This window comes from Plecotus auritus, assembly GCF_963455305.1.
Source record: "Plecotus auritus genome assembly, chromosome: 6".
Classification (NCBI taxonomy): domain Eukaryota; kingdom Metazoa; phylum Chordata; class Mammalia; order Chiroptera; family Vespertilionidae; genus Plecotus; species Plecotus auritus.
Window position 1 is genome coordinate 110,897,135 of NC_137773.1, and position 27,932 is coordinate 110,925,066.

Sequence of the window (27,932 nt, forward strand, 5' to 3'; positions counted from 1 at the left end):
GCAGCCTCACCTCCCCGCCAGGAGTGCGGATTGGAGCGCGCAGGGCGGAGCGCTCAAGAGAAGGACGGAGCCGCACTTGAGAACGCCTGTCGGTGCGCGAGTCTTGCGGGGTTGCCCTCTCGGCCCCTGCCGGCGCCCCGTGGAGCCAGGCTATCCCGGCACCGGCACCGGGCTGGGCCAGCGCGATGCAGTCACTCAACATCACCCCCGAGCGGTTCTCCCGGCTGCTGCGGGACCACAACCTGACCCGCCAGCAGTTCATCGCGCTGTACGGGCTGCGGCCGCTGGTGTCAGTCCCAGAGCTGCCGGAGCGCGCACAGCTGGCCTTCGTGCTGGCTGGCGTGCTCATCTTCGCGCTGGCGCTCTTCGGCAACGCGCTGGTGGTCTACGTGGTGGCCCGCAGCAAGGCCATGCGCACCGTCACCAACATCTTCATCTGCTCCCTGGCACTCAGCGACCTGCTCATCGCCTTCTTCTGCATCCCGGTCACGACGCTCCAGAACGTCTCCGACACCTGGCTGGGGGGTAAGTCCGCCGCCCGGTCCCCGGCCTTCAAGGGGACCTCCCTTACCCTCTCACCCCCTCACCTTCTCACCCTCTCACCCTCCCACACACAGTCTGCTCCTCTGACCTCCTGACTGTCTCTCTAGCCGAGCCCGGCCTTAGAACTTCCTCACTTGTGCTCACTTGCAGAAGTTTTTTGCCTCTTGTGATCTGTCCCGAATTTAATTTTTTTCTCTCGTCACTTAGAGACAGGGTCAGGGGCCGACTTGGGAAAGAGATCCCAGGTAGGGAGATGGGGTGCATCCCACTCTCCAGCCAGTTCAGCTTCTTTTGATAATTACCAAGTTTTTTCTAATCCTATATAATAAAAGCCTAATATGCTGTGTCCCACCCTTCCACCATTGGACCAGTTGCTATGATGTGCACTGACCACCACGGGAGATGCTCTGACCCATAGGTTAGCTTGCTGCTGGAGTCTGGCCTATCGGGACTGAGTGAGATGGGCTGGACACACCCTGGAGCCCTTCCACAGTCCCTCCCCGGCCCGGATTGTGCACCGGTGGGGTCCCTCAGCCTGGCCTGCGCCATCTCACAATCCGGGACCCCTCAGGGGATGTTGGAGAGCCAGTGTTGGCCCGATCTCGCAGGCCAGGCCGAGGGACCCCACTGGTGCACAAATCTGTGCACCAGGTCTCTGGTTTTTAATAAAGGATAATTACCAAGGTTTCCCCCCCCCCTAATTTTTAATAAAAGATAATTACCAAGGTTTTTTTTTTCTAAACATGTTTCAAGTACTAAAAGCCCCAACATCCCCACCTCCCCAACCCTGGCTCACTCCCCAAGGTGCCTGTGTGGCTTCCAGACAGTTACCTGCAGCCCAAGCACACATGTGGACTTAAACCTTTACAGAAACTAATGTAATACATTTACAGAAAAGGGCGCATGGACCCGTCATTTATAAAAGGATTATCAGGGCCAGGCGGGGGGAGGAACACAGAACCTGACAGAGAGACAGTTCCTCCCCCTCCTTAGTGGGGAGCGGAAACAGCGGGGCCCTGGGGGTCCCTGAGTCCAGGGCAGTGTGTGGAGGTTGAGAAAGTAGACACTGCACTTCCAGAACAATCCAGTCCTTCCAGAGACAGCTAGAGAGTGTGTCCTTGTCACCCACAAGCATCCTCAGGTACCTGGGTGTGCCTGGGAAGGAGGCATTTCCCTGGGTGGGTGTACTCAGATCCTCAATCCACAATCCTCACAAAGTGGTGGAGACGGGGAGACTGTGAAAGAAGTTGACCTTATGCCCTCAGCCCCTGCCATGTCCAGCCCCTTGCTAATTCCTTTTAATCTCCTGCAGGATATTCCTTGCATCCCACAATCACCAATTTGAGGTCTTCAGTTTCTCTCCCTGGCATTGCTTTCCTCCCCACTCATTCCCGTCTCATCTGCAGTGTAAATGTTTCCCCACATGCGTACAACACTCCAGTCCGGAGCAGTGACTGGGAAGTGGAATGCAGTGCCGGGAGCGGGAAGTGGACTCACGGGTCAGAGACTTCCTCAGGCACTCGGTGGAGTATCTTAAAGGTGCCCAGTGCAACCACCTCCATAAAGTTTATGTGGAATCTTTTGATCATCTTATATAATTTATTATTCTTAGAAGGAGGCACAGGCGCTTTTGTTTCTCAGTTTGTGAAGACAGACTTAGGAAGCAAATGTATTGCTGGGAGATGGTAGCTCCATGTTTAAAGGACAGCATCATCTAGCAAAGCGGACCTTCTACTGAGGATCAAAAGACTGGATTCCTCCTGTGGCTCTGAGATATGCTGATTCTACGCGTCTGGACCTCAGGTGTCTCAATGAAATGTGAGGGATTCTGGACACTGGGAAGCAGGATGAGGCAGACCTCAGAGCCAAGCCTGGGTGGAGAGCGATGCCAGGAAGGAGCACCTGCCTCTTCCCACCTTAGGATTCGGGTGGGCCCGCACGGGCTTCTTTCACACTTCCTGTTTCTTCGCTTCCGACATCATGGAGGGCATTTCCTTTAGCTTCTAAATGCTGAAAAAGGGTAATACGTTGCTTATTTATTTTACAGGGTTAGTGTGAGGATAATGTGTGCTAGTAAAAGTACTTTGAAAAACACTAACCATTGCATGAAGATGTAAAGCAGTAATTCTGTTAAAGAGTGTTGGTTGGATGTGGCCTGTGTTTGTCTGGGGCCAGATTTGTAGAATAAATATTCTTATAACCTGAGTAAGCAACACAGAGATGCACACTCAGGGAGAAGAGAGAGTTGCTGGGGAGAGTGAGCTGAGGGGCATGGCGTTTGACTGGGCAGGATGGGATAATATTATAGAACTCCTGAGGTCAATTAACAAGAGAAAGGTCAGGAGAATGAAGTCCAAGAATTGAAAATGAGCTCGGCATTTATTTTTTTCTTGAAGCTACTGAGGATCGCCTTACTGGCAAAGCATCCATTTATTCAGAAATGAATAGAGCTCACCTGTGCCTCTGTGGGCCTCCGAGAACAGGAAGTAACCCGAAATGAACAGAACTAGGATGGGACAGGAGTGGCCCGGCCGCAGTGGGGGCAGGAAGGCCTCGCCAAGGCTGGGCCTGGAGAACAGCTCTGGCGTTTCCAGAGGAAGGAGGAGGGAGTGTGTTCTAGAACAAGGGAAATTTGAAGGAAAGAAGGCAAAGCACTCCAAGAATGGCGTGGAAGGCTTTTCAAGAATATTGCTTAGATGTGGGACTGGTGGCAGTGCCAATGGGGGGCATATTGAAAGGTACCTGGTATATAACCCTCATAAACTATGACTTCCCCTCAGATGAGTCAGGGGAGGTGGAACTTCAGCACAGTGGCCACCAGGAGGTGACAGCGGAGGAAGGAAGACTTGATGCCCTGCTCTCTCCTCCTCCCCCTGGGGCAGGATTGCTGCTGGGGAGGGCACAGGTGGGGGGTTTGCCCAGTATTGTCAGATCTTCTTTTATTGCTGTTATTTTATTATTACAGATTTTGATGATGTTGGTGTTTACTTCACATTTAAAAAGTAAAATGCACTTGGGGGAAAGAGAACCTTTCTGTGGGTTTGGCCCCAAATAATTCACAGACTTCCAGGTGGGACTAGTCTGCAAAGCCTCTCCAGACGCTCTGACCTTGGCAGGGTGGGGATGACCGACTGGGTGTTTGTCTGTTTTTGTCACTCATGTCCCTGGCTAGGGACCAACAGCACCTCTGGGTAGAGCCACATTTTGACAAGATCCCCTGGTGAGGCCCATGGCTCTCAGGCCTGGCTGCACAGAGATACTCCTGAAAGCCTATGAAATTGATTTCTGAGCCCCAGTCGGGTACACCGAAAGGTCACAGGGTCAATTTCATCAGGGCACATACCTACGTTTCGGGTTTGATCCCTGGTCAAGGTGCATACGGGAGGCAGCCAACTGATGTTTCTCTCTCACATAGATGTTTCTCTCTCTCTCTCTCCCCACCTCCCTCTCCTTCTCCCTTCCTCTGTCTCCAAAAACAATAAAAACATATCCTCTGAGGATTAAAAAAAACCCCAGCCTGTGTGGCTCCAGGCCAGTCGATAGCCCAGACTCGGTCCCTCTGAGCCAGGAGCCAGCTCGCCCTGAGCCCGCCCCCGCGTCTCTGCCCAGGTCCTCAGTTAAAGCCCTCGTGCTGCTGCTGCAGGTCACGGTGGGAGATTGGGAATCGATGGCCATGAGTGAGGCCTTTAAAACAACCCCACATGGTTGGTGTCCAGCACACCACTGAGCAGACATCGACTTCCTGTGAGGGAGACAAGGGGATCTAAAACAGTTGGTGTTTTATTGAGTGACACTCACCAGAAGGTGTTCCAGGGATGCTCTGCCCTCAGCCAGCCCAGCATGAGGCAAGCTGCCTGTCAATCCCCTATGCACCTGCATTAGCATCCCAGCATCAGCCAGGTCCCATCCACCAGCCGCCACTCCCACTCCCTGAAACCTCTCAACACAGAGTGAGCAGGCATGGGGGCTCCTTCCTCCAAGAAGAGTAAATGGGCTTGCTTATGGCTTTCCTGTTACCACCAATGTGCGAATGGGTTGTGTTGCCATAGCACTGAGGAGTGGGACCCTGGAAGTTCTGACTCCCGTCTGCTTGCTCCCCTATGTGGTCAGGTTCCAGCTGTGGACTTGCCGTGGTGCCCGTGGCCGTGGCATTTACTGTCGGACCTGCAGCCGGTCCTCCTCATGTGGTCTCCGACTCCCTTCTCCTTTTAGCCGTTTCGTCACAACATCTAAAACTCTTCCAAATCCACGGACCGCACCTGCCACTTTTCTTCTAGGTAATTAAGAAAAACAATGTTCTGTTTTATCCAGTATATTCAGTGGCATTTTCCAGGTAAATCCAGACACTTGGCTCTCTTCTGGAGGAGTCCACAAATGCCTCTTTTCCTTCTTGTTTTGTTTCCTTTGTCCCTGTCCACAGTGTTCTGCCTGGGCAGGTTCTCACTCCCTCTTCCAGTCTCTTTGCTTTGCTTGTTCATTGCTGCACAGACGCTGCCCTGGGGACTCATGCTTCTTTGCGGGTGATTCTGAAATCAGTGTCCAATCGTCGTCTAAGCCACAGCTCTCCCCTGATGTGAAGACAGACACTTACACGCGGGGTCTTACCAGCATCCCGCGTTCCCTCACCTCTGCCCAGGGCTGCACTAATGAATAGTCCTGAGAGCCATGCTCCTATTCAGTATTTCCTGGCTCTGCTGTGTGGGGCGTGGGTGCTGAGGAGGGTGTCCTGTGGGGCGTGGGTGCTGAGGAGGGTGACCTGTGGGACATGGGTGAGGAGGAGGGTGTCCTGTGGGGTGTGGGTGCTGAGGAGGGTGTCCTGTGGGGTGTGGGTGCTGAGGAGGGTGACCTGTGGGACATGGGTGAGGAGGAGGGTGTCCTGTGGGGTGTGGGTGCTGAGGAGGGTGACCTGTGGGACATGGGTGAGGAGGAGGGTGTCCTGTGGGGTGTGGGTGCTGAGGAGGGTGTCCTGTGGGGTGTGGGTGCTGAGGAGGGTGACCTGTGGGACATGGGTGAGGAGGAGGGTGTCCTGTGGGGTGTGGGTGCTGAGGAGGGTGACCTGTGGGACATGGGTGAGGAGGAGGGTGTCCTGTGGGGTGTGGGTGCTGAGGAGGGTGACCTGTGGGACATGGGTGAGGAGGAGGGTGTCCTGTGGGGTGTGGGTGCTGAGGAGGGTGTCCTGTGGGGTGTGGGTGCTGAGGAGGGTGACCTGTGGGACATGGGTGAGGAGGAGGGTGTCCTGTGGGGTGTGGGTGCTGAGGAGGGTGACCTGTGGGGCGTGGGTGCTGAGGAGGGTGTCCTGTGGGGTGTGGGTGCTGAGGAGGGTGACCTGTGGGACATGGGTGAGGAGGAGGGTGTCCTATGGGGCATGGGTGAGGAGGAAGATGACTTGTGGGGTGTGGGTGCTGAGGAGGGTGACCTGTGGATGAGCCAGGCCTCACTCAGAGCAGGAGGGGAGGGGGTCCTAAGAAAGAATGGAGGAAGTGTGAGCATCTGCTGACATCAGGCCTCCGGACGCGCAGTGGGGAGTGCGCAGTGGGGAGCGCGCAGTGGGGAGAGCGCAGTGGGGAGGCACAGTGGGGAGCGCGCAGTGGGGAGGCACAGTGGGGAGCGCGCAGTGGGGATGCACAGTGGGGAGAGCGCAGTGGAGAGCGCGCAGTGGGGAGCGTGCAGTGGGGAGCGCGCAATGGGGAGGCACAGTGGGGAGCGCACAGTGGGGAGGCACAGTGGGGAGAGCGCAGTGGGGAGAGCGCAGTGGGGAGAGCGCAGTGGGGAGTGTTGGGAAGTGGGGGCCTTGGGTCAGGTTGGGGGATGTTCAGGTCCTGGCTGTCTAGGGCCTAGGGAGGGGCTAGGACAGGGATGGGCAAACTTTTTGACTCAAGGGCCACAATAGGTTCTTAAACTGGACCGGAGGGCTGGAACAAAAGCATGGATGGAGTGTTTGTGTGAACTAATATAAATTCAAAGTAAAGGAGCAGAGGGGAGAGCAAGAGAACCCTCTGCTCTTTCGGCTCCGCGGGCCGGATAGAACAGCCGAATGGGCCGGATCCAGCCCGCGGGCCATAGTTTGCCCACGGCTGGGCTAGGAGAAGGGGGACTTGTGGTGACTGAGGTTATGGGAGCTTAAGGCCTGGGAGGGTTCCTTCTGAAGACTCCCAGGAGCTGGGAAGTCAGCTCTAACCCAGTCTCCTCTGTGGTGCTCAGCATCAGGAAGGTGAGGCGGGAGTGCCTGGGGCCAGGGAGAGTGTCAGCCCAGCCTTCCTCCTGCGGTGGGTGCAGCCCCAGCGAGACAGGAGCCACCTTCACCCTGTGGTGATGCAACCCAGCCAGGACAGGATGGCCCCCAGCACACGGCGCTATGGCTCTCCCTGCAGGCCTGCGGTGCAGTGAGAAGGACTGTCTGACGGTGGCTGGGAAACTGACTGAAAGCAATTCCGGGAAAGGACTTCCAAACACCCCGAGTAACTGCAGCATCACTGGGAACCGCACACCCACAGGCATTTGCTGCAGGTGAAGGCAGCTGCTTGGGAAAGAAAGTGTGGGACTCAGCGTTCTCAGCAGCTGGTGTGAGACTTCCTCCTAGAGCAGGGGGTCTCAGGCTTGGCAATGCTGGGCATCACCCGGGAGCTCACAAACAGCGCCTGTTCCTGCCCTTGGAGTCCAGTTACCCGGGCTGATTGTGGTACCCGCCATCGGATTTTCAGAAGTTCCCAGTAGAACTTCAGTGGCTGGGCCTTGACCTAGGAACCAGGAGGTCACGGTTCCATTCCGAGTCGGCACGTGCCCGGGTTGCTGGCTCAATCCCCAGTGTGGGGCGAGCAGGAGGCAGCCGATCGATGATTCTCTGTCATCGTTGATGTTTCAGTCTCTCTCTACCATTCCCTTCCTCTCTGAATTCAATAAAAATAAAAACAAAAATGAAGAAAATATTCTAACTTGCAGCCAAGGTTGAGAACCACTGATGATCTGTAAATGCTGACAGGCCTGGGCTGTGAGGAAGGCCGAGAGGAAAAATGGATATAAAGCACTCAAAGTGGTGTACAGCTGTTACCGTTTTTAAAAGGGCAGTTGGAGACCAATGCTGGGACCTGCAGAAGCAGGCTGCCCGGAGGGATCCCACGTGGAGCTCGGAGCAGCCGCTGTGTGGGAGCAGCTACACTTTACTAAAGCCCCCGACCTTGCTGGCCTCGTGCAAGAGGGATGTGCAGGGAAGTTAAAATTGATGAAAATCTGGAGAAAGGGGACACATGGAGAAAGATGAGAAGAACGGTTCTTTGTTTAAAATATATTTTTTATTGATTTCAGAGAGGAAGGGAGAGGGAGAGAGAGAGAAACATCAATGATGAAAGAGAATCACTGATCAGCTGCCTCCTGCACACCCCACACTGGGGATTGAGCCCTCAAACCTGGGCATGTGTCCTGACCAGGAATCAAACCGTGATCTCCTGGTTCATAGGTCAACGCTGAACCACTGAGCCACGCCAGCCAGGCGAGAACGGTTCTAAGTTAGCACAGCCCACAACAAGGTTTCACCAGCGGCGCCTGGAGCCCGGCAGGTGGGGCAGGAGCAGGCAAGGCCCAAGCTCCACCACGGGCTCCCTTCTCCCTTCTGCGAGATGGGGCTCGCCCACCCCTGGTCAAGCATGGCGTGCGGGTTTTGTATACACTGTGCTCTCTGGATCCACACAGCGGCTTTCCTCCTGCGCTGTGCAGAGAGCTGCTCCGCGGCCACCAGCAGCAGCTGGCTTGTGTTTGGGGGTGATACCACATGAACATGAGACTCTTCCGCCCTACACAGATACCACTGGGTTTGCAGAAATGAAACGTGTCCCTGAAGTCATTGCGTGTAGGGAGAGCCATGGAGCACGCGCTGCCTCTCTCTCCACACTGTGCAATGCGCTAGCAGACACCGCTTCTTCAGTGCACGTGGTGTTATGTTCATGTTTTGGTTCTACACTTCCTGAGTCTTAGCCTGGGCCCGCCAAGTTCTTTCTTCTCTTACCTGTCATCAGCAAGCTAGCACTTCAGTCTGCTCTTTGGGTGTCTTCACTGCCACATCTCTGGCTGATCTGAAGTGCAGGGCGTTACCCACGTGGCCTCTGGGTCTGGGTAAACCAGTTTCAAATAATGGTTGTATCAGTAGCCTTCCCTTTAAAAAACTGTAAATGTCCGTTCATGTTTTTTTAATTTATTGGGCTGACATTGGTTAATAGGATCATATGGTTCCAAGTGCACATTTCTCTGATACATGATCTGTATATTTCATTGTGTGCCCACCACCCAAAGACAAACGATTTTCCGTCACCATATGTCTCAGCTCCTATACTATCCCCTCCACGCCCCCCTTCCCTCTGGTAACCACCCTACTGTTGTCTGTGTCTATGAGTTTCCGTGTTATATCCCACATATGAGTGAAGTCATATGGTTCTTAGCTTTTGCTGACTGAGTTATTTCACTTAGCATACTGTTCTCAAGGTCCACTCATGGTGTCACAAATGGCAGTATTTCATTTGGCTGAGTAACACATATGTACCACATCTTTTCTTATGGCTAAGTAACACGTATGTACCACATCTTCTTTAGCTAGTCCTCTATCAAAGGACACTGGGTTATCTCCATGTCTTGGCCACCATTAATAATGCTGCAATAGCTCTAGATGGTTTGGCTCAGTGGATACAGCGTCGGCCTGGGGACTGAACGGTCCCGGGTTCGATTCCAGTCAAGGGCGTGTGCCCAGTTGCAGGCTTGATCCTGAGGGTGGGGGGTGTGTGTAGGAGGCAGCCGATCAATGATTCTCTCTCATCATTGATGTTTCTATTTCTCTCTCCCTCTCCCTTCCTCTCTGAAATCAATAACAATATATCTTAAAAAAATAATGCTGCAACGAACGGGGTGCATATACTATATCTCTGTGAAAAAATGTTTTTGAAATTTTTGACCCAGAAGAGAGATTGCTGGATCATATGCTAATTCTATTCTTAATGTTATGAGGAACCATCATACTGTTTTCCATGGTGGTTGCACCAGTCTACATTCCCACCAACAGTGAATGAGGGTTCCTTTTCCTCCACACCCTCTCCAACACTTGTCATTGCTTGTCTTGTTGATGATGGCCACTCCAACAGGTGTGCGGTGGTATCTCATTGTAGTTTTGATTTGCATTTCCCTAATTGCCAGTGAGGTTGAACATCTTTTCCTATATCTGTTGGCTGTTTGTATGTCTCCTGGGGCGGGGTGTTTGTTCAGGTTCTTTCCCCATTTTTTAATTGGATTGTGTGTTTGTTTGGTTTGAGTGTGTGAGTTCTTTATGTATTTTGGATATTAACCCCTTGTCAGAGCTGCTGTCTGCAAATACCCTCTCCCATTTAGGTTGGTTGCCTTTTGTTTTGTTGTCGGTTTCTTCTGCTGTGCAGAAGGTTTTTAGTTTGATTCACTTATTTTTGCCTTTACTTCTCTTGCCTTTGGGGTCAAATTCATAAAATGTTCTCTATGACCAAGGTCTATAAGTTTAGTACCTATGTTTTCTTCTATGTAATTTATAGTTTCAGATCTTATATTTAGGTCGTCTTTGATCCATTTTGAATTAATTTTGTACATGGGGACAAACTGTAATCTAGTTTCATCCTTTTGCACGTGGCTTTCCAATTTCCTCAACACCATTTATTGAAGAGGCTTTCTTTTCTCCATTGTGTGTTTCTGGCTCTTTTGTCAAGAAAGATTTGCCCATATACATGTGGTTTTATTTCTGAGCTCATTTCTGTTCCATTGGTCTGTGTGTCTGTTTTTCTGCCAATACCATGCTGTTTTAATTATCATAGCTCTGTAGTATAATTTGAAGTGAGGTAGTATGATACCTCTGGCTTAATTCTCTTTTCTCAGGATTGCTTAGGCTATTCAGGGTCTTTTGTAGTTACATAAAAATCTGATGACTTTTGTTCTATTATTTCAAAGAATGACATTGGGATTTTGATGGGGATTGCATTAAATCTGTGTATTGCTTTGGGCAATATGGTCCTTTTAACTATGTTGATTCTTTGAATCCATGAACATGGAATATCTTTCCATTTTGTTGTGTCTTTTTCAATCTCTTTTAATAATGCTTTGTAGTTTTCAGAATATAGATAGGTCCTTCACCTCCTTTGTTAAGTTTATTCCTAAGTATTTTATTATTTTTATTGCTATTGCAAAAGGAATTGTTTTTTTCTCATTTCTTTTTCTGAAGCTTTAGTGTTAGTATAAAGGAAGGCAGTGGATTTTTGTTCATTGATTTTGTATCTTGCAACTTTACTGTATTTGTTTATTGTTTCTAATAGTTTTTTGGTGGAGTCTTTAGGGTTTTCTATATACAGGATCATGTCATGTGCAGAGTGACACTTTTACTTCTTCCTTCCCGATTTTGCTGCCTTTTATTTCTTTCCCTTGTCTAATTGCTCTGGCTAAGACTTCCAGAACATGTTGAATAAAAGTGATGAGAGTGGACATCCTTATTTTGCTCCTGATTTTAGAGGAAAAGCTCTCAGTTTTTCACCGTTGAGTGTGATATTGACTGAGGTGAGGGCTTGTCATATATGGCCTTTATGATGTTGATGTACTTTCCTTCTATACACATTGTATTGAGTGTTTTAACCATAAATGGATGTTGTATTTTATCAAATGCCTTTTCTCCTCTATTGATGAGATCATATGTTCTTATCCTTGTTTTATTAATGTGGTGTAGTACATTGATTTGCATATGTTGAACCATTCTTGTGCCCCTAGAATAAACCCCAGTTGGTCGTAGTGTTTTATTTTTTTAATGTATTGTTGTATTCGATTGGCTAGTATTTTGTTTAGGATTTCTGCATTCATATTTATCAGAGATATTGGTCTGTCATTCTCTAGTGTTATCCCTGCCAGGTTCTGGTGTCAGGGTTATTTTGGCCTCATTAAATGTGTTAGGAAGTATCACCTCTTCTGCAATATTTTGGAAGAGTTTGAGAAGGGTAGGTTTCAAATATTCTTTGAATGTTTGGTAGAATTCATTAGTGAAGCATCTGGTCCTGGACTTTTATTTTGGGGGGAGGATTTTGATGTTTGTTTCAATTTCCTCAGTGTTTATCAGTCTGTTTAGATTTTCCATTTCTTCATGATTCTGTCTAGGAAGGTTATATATTTCTAGGAACTTATCCATTTCTTCCAGTTATTGAATTTGGTGGTAGGTAGTATTTCATAATACTCTAGTATGATCCTTTGTATATCTGTGATGTCTTGGTGACTTCTATTTCATTTCTGATTTTGTTTATCTAGGTCTTTTCTCTTTTTTTCTTAGTGAGTCTAACCAGGGGTTTGTTAATTTTATTAATCTTTTCAAAGAACCAGCTCTCTGTTGTATTAACTTTTATATAGTCTTTTTGTTCTCTATTTCATTCTGTTCTGCTCTAACTTTTATTATTTCCTCAAATCCCAAGAACCTAACATTGCATCTTAAAAAACTAGAAAAGAAGAACAAAAGCAACCCACATTGTTTTCTTTTAATCATCCCTGGAACAAATTCTTCAGAGTGGATATCGTCATTAGATGCTTTCACGCACTTATAGCTCCTTATACCGTTTTCTAAATTAATCTAAGAATGATTTTCATCTTTCCTACATGAGTACTCTGTTCGTTTCATTCTGACCTTTTCACTTGGATCCTTTTGAGAGTCACTGTTACACTGGGGTGAAAACAAATACTGGCCCAATTGCTTTCTATTTCCAAGCCCCATTTTTAGAAATAATGAGGTCTTATTCCTATTTGAATTATTGAGGCCTGCACTGTGTGTGATGGGAGGTGAAGGTGGGGTTGGGTATAGGTCACCATTCATGCCCCAAAACGACTTCACCTTCTGGAACTAAAACTGCATAAGCAAGTTAAGGCAGGAAAGCGATAAATATTAAACCAAATCATTTGCTTCTAATCCAGTAGGCAAAGGGAAATTATTGCAGTTTTCAAGTAGAAATGGAAGCAACAATGGAGGCAAACTGAAACAGTCAAATTTGGACTGAGCTGTTTTAGCATTGACAGTGCACACAGAAGGAGCAATGACCAGCATATTCTGCATTTTAGGCAACATACCTTCCAGAGAAAAAGTAACAAACAAAAAGGATGTCAAGTAAATTTACTTCGTTCTGAGAATAGTTGAGAAGGAAATGTACTAGAAGGATGTTGGAGGCACACAGGATCTGTGTGAAGCTGGAGGGACAAGCAGGGGCAAAGGGTGCTCAGAGGTCGGCAGCAGTCTCTAAGCTGTGGTCTGTTGTCACTCATGACCTGATGGGCTCCAGACTGCATTCCTTCAACCCTCTTCATCTTCACTGGCTCTTTCAACACTGGAAGGACCTATATCTGCCTGTCTCCCCAGCAGGGGCTCCTACCTCACCTGCCCACAGGGAGCAGAGTTCATGCACCAGAGGAAATTGTATTGGATTAAGAAATGCAGGTAGATGGACAATGAAAATATAAGAAATAGCCATTCTGGGCAGGCTCCGAGAAACACTCTGATTTAAAACCTGATGGTCCCAGATGGAAAAAAGGGAAGAGCATCCCAAGAAAACAGTGCCCTACACTAGGAATTCTAGGATTATCCCAGTTTATTATTACTATTATTATTATTATTATTATTATTATTTAAGCCTCACCTGAGGATATGTTCTTCTTGATTTTTAGAGAGAGAGAGAGAGGAAGGAGGAGGGAGGGAGGGAGGAAGGGAGAGAGAGAGAGAGAGAGAGAGAGAGAGAGAGAGAGAGAGAGAGAAACATCAAGGGGTTGCCTCCCATACACTCCCTGACCCCTGACCTGGGATTGAACCCAAAACCCAGACATGTGTCCTGACCAGGAATTGAACCCACAGCCTCTTGGTGTACAGGACTACACTCAACCAATTGAGCCACTTGGCTAGGGCTTCCCATAAGTTGCCATTTATGTGAAGAAATGTCACAAAGGACACATTCTTGCAAAACAGGACACATTCTTGAGTCACACTGGGGAGTCACACTGAAGAGCCACCAGAAACAGGAGCTAAAGATGAAGGGAGGGTCAGTGGTTGACATTTTGTAAAGGGCAGAGACAAAACCAAAGTCCTCAGTGCCTCCTTCGCTCCAGGCCACCAGACCTTGAAAAATGATTTCCGAATTAAAAAGGGCAAAGCAGAGCTGGTTCGAGAGGGACTAAAGATTAAGATAAATGAATAGGGAGCAAAGAGCATCTACCTACTTTTTAAAAGAATTCAGATCTTCAGCGTAAATTGCATGCAGGACATGGACGACACTTAGAGATGTGATCAAGGAACAGTGTTGACGACTGCTTAGCAAGTTGCTTGGAGAAACGTCAGCAGTAGCGTGTTGGGCAAATGCTGTCTGGATTCATAAAAAGGGTAAGATGACAGATAGTAGAACCAGGGCTTGGTGCAAACCTGTCCCGCGGACTGTTGAACAGGTGACTTGTGAGCATGTGGGTGAGAGCTGCCACAGAGCGGGGTCACTGAGACAGGGCGCCGTGACCTGGGCCCAGCTCCATGCTGTCACACACAGCTGTGCGGCCCTAAGCAAGGCACTTCTCCTCTGCGCTGCGGCATCTTCACTGGGAAATAAGGCTACGGAACGAGATGTCCTGTCCTGGACAGGTGAGCCACAAACAACCTGCCAACCTCCGCTGGACCGCATTGAGCTCAATGCTTTCCATCTGGCTGCCTGATGATGACAAAAAGCTGCCATTTATGAAAACACATATCCGGTACCGGGTGCTTATCTCATTGTGTGAAGTGCTCGCATTGTACTCACGGGACAGGTGGATATTATCCGTCCTTTTTCACAAAGGGTGACATTGAGCTTTAGAGCACCAACCGCAGAGATCGGATGAATCAGGTAATACCAGGAAGTCCAATGTCCTATGTGATTATGATGGACAAGATGGATAGCACTACAAGGAGATACCACTGCGACAGTAATTTTTTTTTTGAGATTTGAAGAACATTTCTTTTTTTTCCTCTATTGATTAAGGTATTACATATGTGTCCTTATGACAGTAATTCTTATTTGTTTGGATAGTTATGCCTAAACTGTGTTGATGATGGTTCCATGTCCATTTCATGGAAAGTTTCTTCTGATGCTCATTTAACCTTGGACTGTCCAACTTAAGAAAATAACAACACTATTTGGTTGAAAGAATAGAAGAAATTCTGATCAAAATTTCAAAGAAAGGATAGATGCTGTCTGGATTCATAAAAAGGGTAAGATGACAGTAGAATGTATTCACATGTTCATTTATACAAGGATTACTTACAAAACAGGATTTGAAGTAAGCTACATTATTCACAGCAGGATCAGTGCTCAAACCACAAAATATGTTAGTATTGAAAGGAAATTCCTGCACTTTGCATCTAAACAATCATGCCGGGCAAGAGAAGCCTTGACTCTGAGCAGGGTTAGGATCTGGGGAACTGGAACCAAGGTTGGGGCTGTGACTGGCTCTTGGGTCGCCCTTTGGAGCTTCCAAGAAGGGCGGGAAGGGCAGTATCTGGAGCAACACTTAACTACATTTACCCTGGGTCACAGGAATCTTAGAGTCACAGAAACTGTCTATTAAGTGGACCTCGTTCATTTCAAGTTTGACTTCAAGTTCAATGTAAAGCAACCATTTGAAAACTCTAGCACAAAAGGTGTGAAAATTTCAGCTACAGTCACTGAAGAGGGTGTTTAGACCCAGGAAGACAGGGCAGTCGTATGGTTTCTGCGTTAGCCAGCGCTCCCTGAGCACGGGGATCCCCTGGACCATTTGAGGAACAACTGGGGCCGCTGGGAAGACTCCGCGGGGACATGAGAGCTCCCTTCAGACAGATGCAGAGCTGACTTACGGAAACGGTGGCTGGTGTGTCTGAAACTCCCTGAGAGCTACAGTAGAAGTGGCGGAATCACCGGGAAGCAGCGTTTCCAGGCGAGCCTCTCCCAGGTGGAACGGAGGCCCCTGCGTGGCTAAGAGCCTCCTGCGCTCGCGCTCGGGTGTTGTTGAGCCGCCCGTGTGTACTGTGCGTGCCTGGGCGCACCACAGCCGGAAATGGGCAGCAGCCTTGCGCTTGGTGTGTTTACCTAGGTATGGGGACGGTCAGTAAACAATAAAACAATCCGTCAGTGCATGAGACAGTGAGCCGGCAGGCAACAGAGCGAGGGAGGAGAGTGGAATAAGACTGGGACTGAGAGGAGGGAGGGGACAGGTGGGTTGGCCTGACCGAGAAGGTGACATCTGAGCAAAGACTCCAGTGCAGGACTTGAGGGTGGGACTGGGGAGGTCGTTCCATGAAGGAAGGGATGGATGGGTGAGCCTGCCCCGCAGAGCGTGGCAGCGCGGTTGAGAAAAGGGGGGGCTGGGCTTCAGCTTGGGGTCAGGGTGGCCCACAGGACTTCTCAGGCATCTGCCAGTGATCTCTGTCCCCGAGCTGATGCCCAGGGTGACGGTGCAGAGCAATGCATATGGTGGCAACGAGTGAGGCACATCCACCACGCAGATGGCAGACTGGGCTCACACACGCAGACAGCGAAGACATCAGACACACACAATGTGGCAGTGGATTCACAGATTTAAAACAATATCGCAGCAGCCATGTCTGTAGACCAAGGCTAGCCAGGGGCCACGGGCTTAAGACCTTGGTTCTGTGACAGAGAAAGGGAAAGCAGTGGAGGGAGGAATTGGGTGACCAGGGGAGTCTCGGGCAGGAGGTCAGAGGAGAAGAGAAATAGGGATGTGGGCGTCTTTGAGGAGAATGGTCCTGTGTGGTGACTGACAGGGCACCGGAGGGAAGGACCCAAGGCGCCTCAGTAGTGTGGGATGCAGGAGGCCGGCCCCCACCCCCCGCCCCCGCCTGCTCTCCTGTAGGGAGGGCCACACCACCTTCTGCTGCCCCTTTCCAAAGGCCCTGTCACTGCTCTGTCCTGATCACACAGCCTGGGAGCTCAGAAGCCCCTCAGGGATCGAGCCTGCCCGCCTGTACCCTCACGGCATGGCTGTAGACCAGGGATGGGCAAACTTTTTGACTCGAGGGCCACAATGGGTTCTTAAACTGGACCGGAGGGCCGGAACAAAAGCATGGATGGAGTGTTTGTGTGAACTAATATAAATTCAAAGTAAAGGAGCGGAGGGGAGAGCAAGAGAACCCTCCACTCTTTCGGCTCCGCGGACCAGATAGAACAGCCGAATGGGCCGGATCTGGCCTGCGGGCCATAGTTTGCCCACGGCTGCTGTAGACGGAGCCTTTGAAACAGAGGCTCAGCACCAATGGATCGCGATACACACCCAGCGTTTCTCCCTCTGATGTGTCCCTTGTCTCCCTTCCGCAGGTGCCTTCGTCTGCAAGATGGTGCCATTCGTCCAGTGCACGGCCGTGGTAACCGAGATCCTCACCCTGACCTGCATCGCTGTGGAGCGCCACCACGGCCTGGTGCACCCGCTCCGAGTGAAGTGCCGCTACACCCACCGCAGGGCCTTCACCACGCTGGGTGAGGGGTGAGGGTGGGCGCCTCAGCAGGGGTGCAAAGGGAAGGTGATTGGCTTCAGTCCTCTCCGCCTCCCCCCTCCCCCTCTCCTCCAGGGCCCACCCCTCCTCCTCCCTTCTGGCCCCTCTCCCTCCCCTCTGGATCCACCCCAGCACCATGCCTCTCATTCCAGATGTGCCCCTTGAGTTTAGGGCTCAACCTTCCTAGCCAACTGGCATGACCTAAGCCAGCCCTTGGGTGGCAGAGCTGCAGGAACAGTCCTTATGACTTCCCCACCCAAGAAGTGGCTACGATGCCCTGTTAGTGCAGGTGGATTTTCACAGGGGGCAGGAAAAGTGTGTGTTTAGAAAAGCGGAGAACAGGGGTGCAGCCCAGAAGGCTGGGCCCGCGGGAACACTGGGTGCTGGATGCTGCTGACGACCGACAGAGACCCAGCCACTTCTTGTGTCTGCCAGGCTGCTGAGCAGCCCTGGAGAGAAATGTCACCGGGAGGACTCTGCCCCATAATGACCATCCAGCCACTTATAACCCTCATGCCCCTCGCAGCGTGGGCGTGCATTAGGGCGAAATAAGCTCCGCTCGCCCAGAGCAGCTAAAGTGACTGTCCAGGGAGCCATTAGCACTGCACGGGGAGAGGGGAGCCAGCCTTTCTCGTGCCCGCCCGAGAGCGCCGTCCGCGGGCCCTGGGAAGCCACTCATTTCAAGGAGACAAACCAGGCGGGACAAAATTGCTAGTTTTAGTTCAGCCCAAATGTATGCCGTGTCCTTCCTACAAGCAATTCAGAGACCTCTTGGCTTTTAATAATTGACAACCGTCCTCCATCAGGACATCTAGAGACAGCGGGTGGTGTGGAAGGAGGGCCGGGAGCGAAGCCCTTGGTGGGAGGAGTTATTAAAGGGAAAGAGGCACAGAGCGGGGCTCGCCATCTGAAAGCAAAGTTGATAACAGGCAGTCCAGGCGGGTCCTGCTCAGAGAGCCCAGGACCCTCTCCCACCTCCTCCTGACTATGTGCCCCTGCCCCAGTGGCAGATGGGAGACTTTCCTGCTCAGAGCTCACAGACCCCCTCCATAGTGTTCACTGGCCTCAAGTGTCTGCCCCTGAGCCCACCCTGCAATCGGGATTGGCACTGAGCTAAGCTAATTAGACTCAGCTCCGCCCAAATACTACTGATGGCTGGAGAAATGACTGGACACAAGGTAACATAATACAGTGAGGAGTCGGGTAGAATAGATGTACCTGGCCATGTGCAGAGATAGATAGATAGATAGATAGATAGATAGATAGATAGACAGACAGTCAGACAGATGATAGAGAAATGAGGGATGAAAGAGAGGGAGGGAGGGAAGGTAGAGAGAGAGAGAGAGGGAGGGAGGGAGGGGACTGTCTTGAATCATACAGTCTCTCTGGGCAGTGTGCCAGGTGGTGTGTATCTTTATAAAAAACCCCAGTGTGGCTTAAGTGAGTCTTAGTTCCTTGGTTCCTTGAACCCAAGACAATCCACGGTGTCCCTACTGTGCTGCTCGATATGGAAAGAACGGAAGAGTGGGAGCGGGAAGTTTTCCTTAAAGTTGATGTCAGGGCTCTTGGTTCCGGCCTCATCCCAGGCTCTGAAGATTCTCTTGCTCCTTGCTAAGGACACGTCATTAAAGCAAGTCTCCCAGCAGCCTGCTGGTTTCTGCTGTTGTGTTTGTTATGTAAATAAGAAAATAGTGCCCATCTTAGGATGGTGAAGGTAAGTGGACTTTCCACTTTAAGAAGAAATTGTACAGGGTGATCTGTGTCATGGTTAAGTTTTTCATCCATTCAACAAGCACCTACTTTGATGGGAAAATCCAAGTGGCCCATTTCTATCTGGAAAGGGAAGCGTTGTTAGAGAAGGTGGCTCAGAGTCAAGGCCTGGAGGAGTGCACAGAGAGCGTGGGAGCAGGTGCCAATCGGGAGGCCAGCATGGAGGCGTGGGGCACACAGTGCCTTTGGGTGCAGGGACGGAAACCAGCTCTGTAGCCCCAGGAGGGGGCTCAGTGTGAAGAACATGGACTGACATGTAGGAGGGAAGGAGAGCTGGGTGAGATTACAAAGGCCCTTGTGGACCATGTCAGGGAGTCGGGTCTTATCTCGGAGGCAATGGAACACTGTTACAGACTTTCAAACATTGGAAATGTGTTCTAGGGAGACTCTTCCAGCAGCACTTTGAGGGGGGTGAGAGGGTGGAGGTGAGAACACGTGAGGAGACCATTGCATGGCTCCTGGGGAGGTGACGGGTGCACGGGGCATTGGGAGTCTGTATGGTTAGAGGGCTGAGCATGACGTGTTTTGCTCGGCTGAGTCGTATTCTGATGACTGTACCCCTGTTACAGGTGTGGTCTGGTTGGTGGCGGTCATCGTCGGAGCCCCCATGTGGCACGTGCAGCGACTCGAGGTGGGTTCGGGGCTGGGGCTGATATTTATACTATGAGAATGTCCCCGCCCTCTTGATTATAATCATTTTCCTTCTTGCATGAGGTTTCAGCGAATCTGCATGATCTCCATGATTTCACTGGAGGTTTTCCAACTGGACTCAAATAACATGTTTTAAGATTTCCCCTCGCTCTTCCATGACCTTCTGTGGGTAAGACTTGCCAGGGTTAGCGTCTGCATTTTCCTGCAGCTGGACGTGGCTCTCCGAGGGTTCTGCATGGCCAGTCAGGTCGTGAGCATCCAGGGGTCACTCCAAATACTTTTACAGGCAGTCCTCGGGTTACGTCAAACTCCACGAACGTCGTTTCGTGGTTATATCGCCATCTCCCATTTATTTATAAAAAAAAAGTTCCATCATTTCAACGTATGTACATATGTGCTGTATGTTTTTTATTATTTATTTGCCACAAGTAAAGGTCAGGAATTGTTATCTTTCTTTTGAATTTTTTTACTGTTTCACTTTATTACTGCTGTGTATGTGCTCCATGTGAGTGACGTAGGTGCTTATGGAGGTAGGTTCCAACTTACGGCGAAAATCGCGTTATGTCACGGGGTAGGAATGGATCTCCGACGTAACCCTGAGGACCTACTGTGTTTTGAAGTCACATAAAAAAATTGTGACCGATTATCTACTTATTAGTTGATTCTCTGTCCTAAGTCCTTTCTTACCTGTCTCCTATTCAATGACAAATTGCAGTTTGAATTGGAAACGTGAGGGGATTGTCTTATCCAGCCTCTCTCTGCCCCCCACTTGGTCAGCTGGGCCCCCGCCTTACCTGGGGAGTCACAGTGAGGGCGGGGCCCTGCTGGTTTCCAGTGGCCCCGTCCATTGGGGGGCATGTCCAGCACAGACAGTGGTCTTCAAACCCAGGTGAGGGTTGCACAGGACTCCCTGAGACAATGTTTAAACTGTGCATCCTTTTGTGCTTTTGAAATCAACACAGCATGTGATGTCCACCAGCAGGGGTGTCACATGTGCCTCAGACAAGGGTCCACTTAAAACCTGGCGTTATTTATTTGTTTTTATTTTTTAAATTTTATTTTAAAATATATAGTTTGTATACAATCTTATATTGGTTATATTAGTTTCAGGTGTACAATATAGTGACTTGACATTTTTAGATCCTATAATGTGATCACCCCCTGGCTCTAGTGGTCATCTTCATCCGTGCACTTACCACAATATTGTTGACAATGTTCCCCTTCCCCTTCTCACCCGAACTCCCTGCCCTTCTGGTAACCACCTTGTGGTTTCTGTTTCTATGAGTCTGGTTATGTTTTGTTTTGTTTTTAGATTCCACATATATGTGAAATCACATGGTATTTGTCTTTGCCTAGTATAATTTCCCTTAGCATAATATCCTCTATATCCATCCATGTTATCACAAATGGCAAGATTTCATTCTTTTTTATGGCTGAGTAGTATTCCATTGAACACATATACCTCATCTTCTTTTTAAAAAAAATATATTTTTATTGATTTCAGAGAGGAAGGGAGAGGGAGAGAGAGATAGAAACCTCAATGATGAGAGAGAATCATTGATCGGTTGCCTCCTGCATGCCCCCTGCTAGGGATGGAGCCTGCAACCCGGGCATGTGCCCTGACTGGGAATTAAACCATGACCTCCTGCCTCATAGGTCGACGCTTAACCACTGAGCCACTCTGGCCAGGCTACCTCATCTTCTTTATCCATTCATCTATCGGTGGACACCTATGTTGCTTCCATACCTTGGCTACTGTAGATAATGCTGCAGTGAACGTAGGGCTGCATATAAATCAGTTCTCGTTTTGTTTGTTTGTTTTTTGAGTAAATACCAGAAGTGCAATTGCTCGGTCATATGGTAATTCTGTTTTTAGTACCTTGAGGAATCGCCATCCTGCTTCCCACGGTGGCTGCACCAGTCGGCACTCCCACCAGCTGAGCACGAGGGCTCCCTTTGCTCCGCATTTTCACCAGCACGTGTGTTTGTGGCCTTTCTGATAGTAGCCCCTCTGCCAGGTGTGAGGTGGCATCTCATTGTGGGTTTGACTTGCCTTTCCCTGCTGATTAGTGCTGTTGGGCCTCTTTTCCTAGGCCTGCTGGCCACCTGTATGTCCTCTTTGGAGAAATGCCTGTTCATGTCCTCTGCCCACTTTTTTGATCAGATTGTTATGTTTTTGTGATTGAGTTGTATGAGTTTATTCTCTATTTTGTATACCAACCTCTTATTGGACATATCATTTGTGAATAAGCGCTCCCAGTCCGTTGGTGGTCTTTTCATTTTGTTGGCAGCTTCCTTCACTGAGCAAAAGCTTTTCGTCTGATGCAGTTCCATTTGATTATTTTTATGGTGGTTCTCTTGCTTGAGGGGATGTGTTCAAAAAGATATCACTCAGACGGATGTCAGATAGATACTTGCTGTGTTTTCTTCTCGGAGCTTTATGCGTTCAGGCCTTAGGCCGTACATGCAACCTGTAGCCCATTGGGAGTTTATTTTGTAGATGATGTAAGAGAATGGTCCAGGTTTGCTTTTCTGCACGTCTCTGTCCGGGAACATGCGGCTTGATTCTTGATGTAAGTGGATGCTGAGTGAGCCAGACTCCACCGTGAGGGCAGGAGGCAGGCTCCTTCCCTTCCCTGCTACCTGGTAGGACGCCACCAGGAAGCCTGGCGTGGGCCTGGCGCTCCTCCGGTCATTCAGACAGGACAGTTCTTCTGGTCACGTCACTGCCAGGACAGTGCTCATTTGTCGCTAAAATGTCCAGCCCAGTGTCACGACCCCGTCAGCCTGAATCTTCAGTGAGTCTGCAACGTCTCCCTCCCCTGTGTGAGCTGCTGTGGGCCTAGCACCCGGCCCTCTGGAGGGGGCATGACCATCCCCTTCTTCTCTGCCTCCTCGCCTGTCCCTCTACAGGAGGGCAGGTGTCCCCCGAGTATGACTGTTGCCTGTGACTGAGTCCTGACTTCATGGATGTCTCAAAGAGAAAACCGCTGTGGTTCCAGCTGCTGCTCCCGGGCCGCGGCTGCTCCAGAAGCGTGGGCTCCTGCACTCTCTGTGACCCACTCCCTCTCCCGAGGCCTTTTCTCTGGCAGGAAACCCGCGCACAGAGGGGCCGTTCAGAAATGGCCCAACCCATTTCCACCGCGGGGTCCATTTCCTGCCCACAGAACTCTAGGAGATTTGTCTGTTTTTAAAATACAATTATTTTAGTCCTAGCCAGTTAAGCTCAATGAATAGAGTGTTCACCTGCAGACCAAAGGGTCCCGGGTTCGATTCTGGTCAAGGGCATGTACTTGGTTGCAGGCTCCTGGTCGGGGTGTGTGCAGGAGACTTAACAATCAATGTCTTTCTCTCACATCAGTGTTTCTCTCTGTCTTCCCTTCTCTCTTCCACTCTCCCTAAAAATCAATGGAAAAATGTTCTTGGGTGAGGATTAACAAAAATAAATACAATTATTTTAGCACATGCTCCAAATATATTTTAAATCTATAGGACTAATTTAGTTTGTAGAAAATACACATAATCTAAGTGACAAAGCCAGTCCTTGCTGTGGGGTAGAGCAGCCAAATCAGATTTGCTTTCTGTCAGGAAAACATGAGTTCGTTCTTCAAAGCAAATAAACGTATTTATATGCATCCCACGGCCTCCCTCTCGCTCCTACATTCCATCAGAGCCAGTGTGTGCGAGCCTGACCGAGGCTGGCCCTGCACCTGGTGACCTAAAGTACCGCCAACCCCTTTGCTTTCTTCTTTCAGGCTCCCTCTCAGGGCTGACATATAGAACAACCAGTGGCCCGGTGCTCGAAATTCGTGCCTGCGCCTTCTCCCAGGCCAGGAGCCCTCAGGGGATGTCCTACTGTTATGGAGGTGGGAGAGGCTCCCGTCACCGCCACTGTATTCGCCAGCCGTGAGCCTGGCTTCTCGGAGTGGTGCTCCCCCTGTAAGAGTGCACTGACCACCAGGGGCAGCTCCTGTGTTGAGTGTCGGCCCCCTGGTGGTCAGTGCATGTTATAGCAACCGGCCGTTCCACCAGCGCACACCCGTGCTGTGTTAGGACATGCCAGCGAGCGAGCAGTCCCCGTGGTTGGCCCTGCTGGCGCCATCTGCAAGGAGTCAGGTGGATTTAATTTTGATGTCCTGTTCCCAGGGAGTCTGGATCTTGAACTTACTCTTCATGGAGTGTTTTCATTCCCAGTTAGTTGTGTCTGTAAATAACGCTTAGATCAGAGCGTGAAGTTTATGTTTGGTGAGTATACAAAAAAGCCCCCTCCCCCTTCAATTGGCATTGAAGAGGGGATAAAATTTGCTGGGGATGGAGGCAGAAGAATGTCTAAGACCTAAGTATCTTTCATCTGGAAAGTGCCAGAGTGGGTAAAATGACAGTCGCTTTGATAAATTTGCTAACGTTTATTCCTATTATCTAGAGAAATGACTTTTGAATATATGCTAAATGTTTACTTTGTCTCTTATTTGCATTGCTCTTTTTCTTAATATTGTTATTAGTAATACATTTGAACTGATGAGATGAGTCTGTCAGAAATGGTATTAATAAACAGACATTGACTTTCTATAGAATACACCCCTCAAAGGCTTATACCTGAGTCTGAATATTTTTAGATCAGCAATAGTTTGGATCCCACTTTCTCATTCACCTCAGAATCTCTTGTTTTATTAAGTTTATTGGGGTGACATTGGAACTAGCTGGCACACGGCAGAAAACGTTATTTTCATTCATACGTCGGTCATTGAAGTGCTCTTGTACCCCATTGAAAACTTATGACCAGAGTGGAAAAGTAGAGAGAGATAGGGGCAGGCTTTGGACCTCAATCCCATTTAAAATAGAAAAGAAAGTACTAAAACTCCGAAGAATTTAAGCAGCGATGTGGGAAAAAACCCCACAGTTCAGAACAAAAGAACAATCAAAATTGTATGTCATTTGAAGCATGTTCCCTTGGTAACCACAGGAGGGTCTGCATCCCCAGGCCCGCGGCTGCTGGCTCTCCTCACCCAGCCATTCTCACTCCAAAGGTTAAGTACGACTTCCTCTACGAAAAGCAACACGTCTGCTGCTTGGAGGAGTGGAGCAGCCCCGTGCACCAGAGGGTCTACACCACCTTCATCCTCGTCATCCTCTTCCTCCTGCCGCTGCTGGTGATGCTCAGCCTGTACAGTAAGATAGGCTACGAACTCTGGATCCACAAGAGAGTGGGGGACAGCTCGGTGCTTCGAACCATCCATGGAAACGAGATGTCAAAAATTGCCAGGTCGCTTTAATAAAAGATTCTCCTCAGTTTCAAATATACATATTTATTTATTTCAGAGAGGAAGGTGGAGGGAGAGGGAGAGGGAGAGGGGAGGGAGGGAGGGAGGGAGAGAGAGAGGGAGTGAGAGCAAAATCAATGATGCAAGAGAATCATTGGCTGGCTGCCTCCTGCATGGCCCCCACTGGGATCGAGCCCGCAACCCGGTCATGTGCCCTAACCAGGAATCGAACCGTGACCTCCTGGTTCATAGGTGGACATTTCAACCACTGAGCCATGTCAGCTGGGCTCAGATATTTTTAATTAGTTGTGCTGGATGGGACAGTTATCAGGGACCTCAGAATTCTGGGGTGCGTTTGTTAGTGTCATTTGTCCTTCACGTGTAGGGCATGAGCTCTCTGTACACTTTTGAGATTCCATGTGTGGCAGGAGGAAAGAGCAAGCTCACCATCCCCCACATCCACCTTCACAGATAGAAGCTTCCTTGGGGTTTAGACAGTGTCTGTTCCATTGATTTGTCAGCAGGACGAGGTGGGAGAGCTGTGGACTCCCCTCCCTGCCACTCACAGCTCTGAGATGCCTGGAAGTCTCCTTCCTCCTGCCCCTCCTTCCTCACGGGTCCCAGGGAGCACGGAGTCCGTCCCTCCTGCCTCCCACCCAGGCACGATGCTAAAACGTGAGACAATGCTTAGCAAAATCCTTGGGAAACCAGAATGTGCTACTTTCTTTAATTATTGATATATTTTATTTTTACCAAAGGGCATTGCTTTTTGATTGCATTCATTAGCAGAAAATTTAAAATGCAACTTATGGTTAATTTTACAATTGACACCGAATGGCCATTAAAAACAAAAACAAACAAAACCTGGTAAGTCCAGTGGTTTGATGAGACTTTGGCATTTCTTCACATGTGCAGCGCCCCCTGGTGCCCAGTTTGTAGGAAGATGTCCTCCCTCAGTGCAGGAGATGCTTAGCATCTTGGAACTTCCCGCGACTCAGCTCTCCTCCCTACTGGGAAGAAAGGGCTACCACGTTGAAATAAGAAATAAGGACTATGAACTTTTATAAATTTAAAGCACCATGCAAATGTGTCGATGGCTTGCACATGCTTATCTCCTTTACAGAGTAATGGTGAAAACTAGTTTGAAATCCTGGTTAATAGTGTTATTTAGAGATATAATAAAGGTTTACATTTTAATTATATCCCCAGGGATGCTCATATTTCATAAATATTGATATTTTCCTATCACAGGGGCTAGTGGTCTTCAATGTAACAGAATAAGAGCTTAGGCACGGAAGTTAGACACTCTAAATTTAAATCAAAGGAGCCATTGTTTGTTTAAATTCCTTCCTAGCCAATCTGACCTTTCGGGCTACTTGTCCTTCTCGGGGCCCCAGTTTCTGCATCTGTCAAAGGCTTGCTGGGAAGACTGAGACATCAGCCCCTTACTGAGCACACGTCCCAGGGTGTTTATCATGTGAGGGATGTGGGAGTGAGGGTGATAGCGATGGGAAAGGTGGTGAACAGTCCACATTGAACTGAGCGTTAACTTCGTTAATGTTGGTGGAATGAGGGTTAAAGTCTGGGCTCAGGCTTGATTTAATAGCTTTGCTATCGATCTGACACACTTGCCAGGGAGAGGTTAACCGACACTGTGTCCCTGTGGGCCCAGGAAGAAGAAACGGGCTGTGGCCATGATGGTGACTGTGGTGGCCCTCTTTGCCGCATGCTGGGCTCCTTTCCACGTCGCGCACATGCTGATGGAATACGGTGAGTGCTGGTCCTGCCCTGACGGAGCCCTGCTTCGTCTCCTGCCAGAATGCACAACGCATCTGTGAAATGTGTTGTTATACCCGGGGGCCATCAAGTACCAACTGTTGAATAGGTTTCTTTCGTGTTTGCAAGACGACTAGACCATTCCATGGCAGAGAGTTCTGTCTGATCGTGACCACGTCTTTAATAATTACAGACGATGCAGGAAAGCTCCTGACACCCTCCCTCCATGCTGTGCCTTCTGCGCCCCCGAGTCACACAAGTGTCAGGAGAGAGGCAGCCTCTGTCCCCCAGTGAGAGCCCTGCTCTGAGCCCGGTGAACTCAGTACCCTGTGCAGTCCCGCCCAGCCGAAGTCTCCCCGCTGGCCTCCGATGTGGCGTGGCCCTCGGGTGACAGTGTTTCTGGAACCCAGGGAACATTTGAGGAGCAACCACAGCTCCCGAGTTAACTGCAGCTTGCAGTCGGTTGAGATGCATGAGCCCCCACGTATGCTGAGCCCGGCTCTGCTCTCAGCCTCGCTGCTCTGAGAATGAAGGCCCCTCACAGGGCTGTGTTCTGCAGACACCCCCACTCCCTCCAAAGTTGCCTGGAGCAATTTCCACATCTTTAGCCTTCGTCCGAGTGTGTTGGGCAAAGACGGATAAGATGCAGAGGTTTGATGTTCAGTCGTTAAGACAAGGGTGTATTCTCAGGCATGCCTCTATTTCAGGCAGTTTTGAAGAGCAGTACGATGAGGTCACAATCAAGATGATTTTTGCCATCGTGCAAATCCTGGGCTTCGCCAACACAATCTGCAACCCCATTGTTTACGCCTTTATGAACGAGAACTTCAGAAAAAACTTCCTCTCCGCCACGTGCTGCTGCGTTGTGAGAGAAACCCTGTCCCCCGCGCGGAGGCGTGGGCCCTCGGGGACGGCCATGAAGCAGAAGCGAGCTGCGCTGGGCCGCGGGGAGGATGCTGTGGAGGAGACCAAGGGCGAGGCGTTCAGCCACGGCCACATTGAGGTCAAGCTGTGAGACCTGCCCGAGGAGACAAGGTGGCCCCACTGACGGCCCCCTCACGCCCGGAGCCAGAGCAGCTGCATCAGGCCGCCGCGCGCATGGCAACAGCGTCGTCCTAGTTAATGTCACATCTCCAGCAGAAGGGAAATTACTTTGAGCAAAGGTCAGAGACTTCACTCACTGGTAGAATGATGAAAAGGAGTAACTTCAAGTCATTTCCCCATAAAAATCTGACATTAAACATGAACACGCAGTTTTGAGAAATTAGTGACCCGTCCTGTGGATCATATGTGTGGATTTAAAAAGTCTCGTACACACGTGGCTAGTAGTTTCCCCTCCAGTCAATGTCACTTGGCTTTTCTGTATTGTTGAAATTGGATGAGAAAATAAACGTGTAGGAGTTGAGCACTGT

General features: G+C 49.7%; 1 protein-coding gene across 1 annotated transcript; it reads left to right on the top strand.

Annotated features, from left to right (window-relative positions):
* Positions 1–27,932, top strand: QRFPR (pyroglutamylated RFamide peptide receptor). The gene is made up of 6 exons (XM_080673890.1): positions 1–525; positions 16,887–17,045; positions 19,402–19,463; positions 24,511–24,746; positions 26,417–26,514; positions 27,228–27,932. Exons 1-6 carry the CDS (start codon positions 186–188, stop codon positions 27,533–27,535), a joined length of 1,203 nt encoding a protein of 400 aa, XP_080530016.1. The 5' UTR covers positions 1–185; the 3' UTR covers positions 27,536–27,932.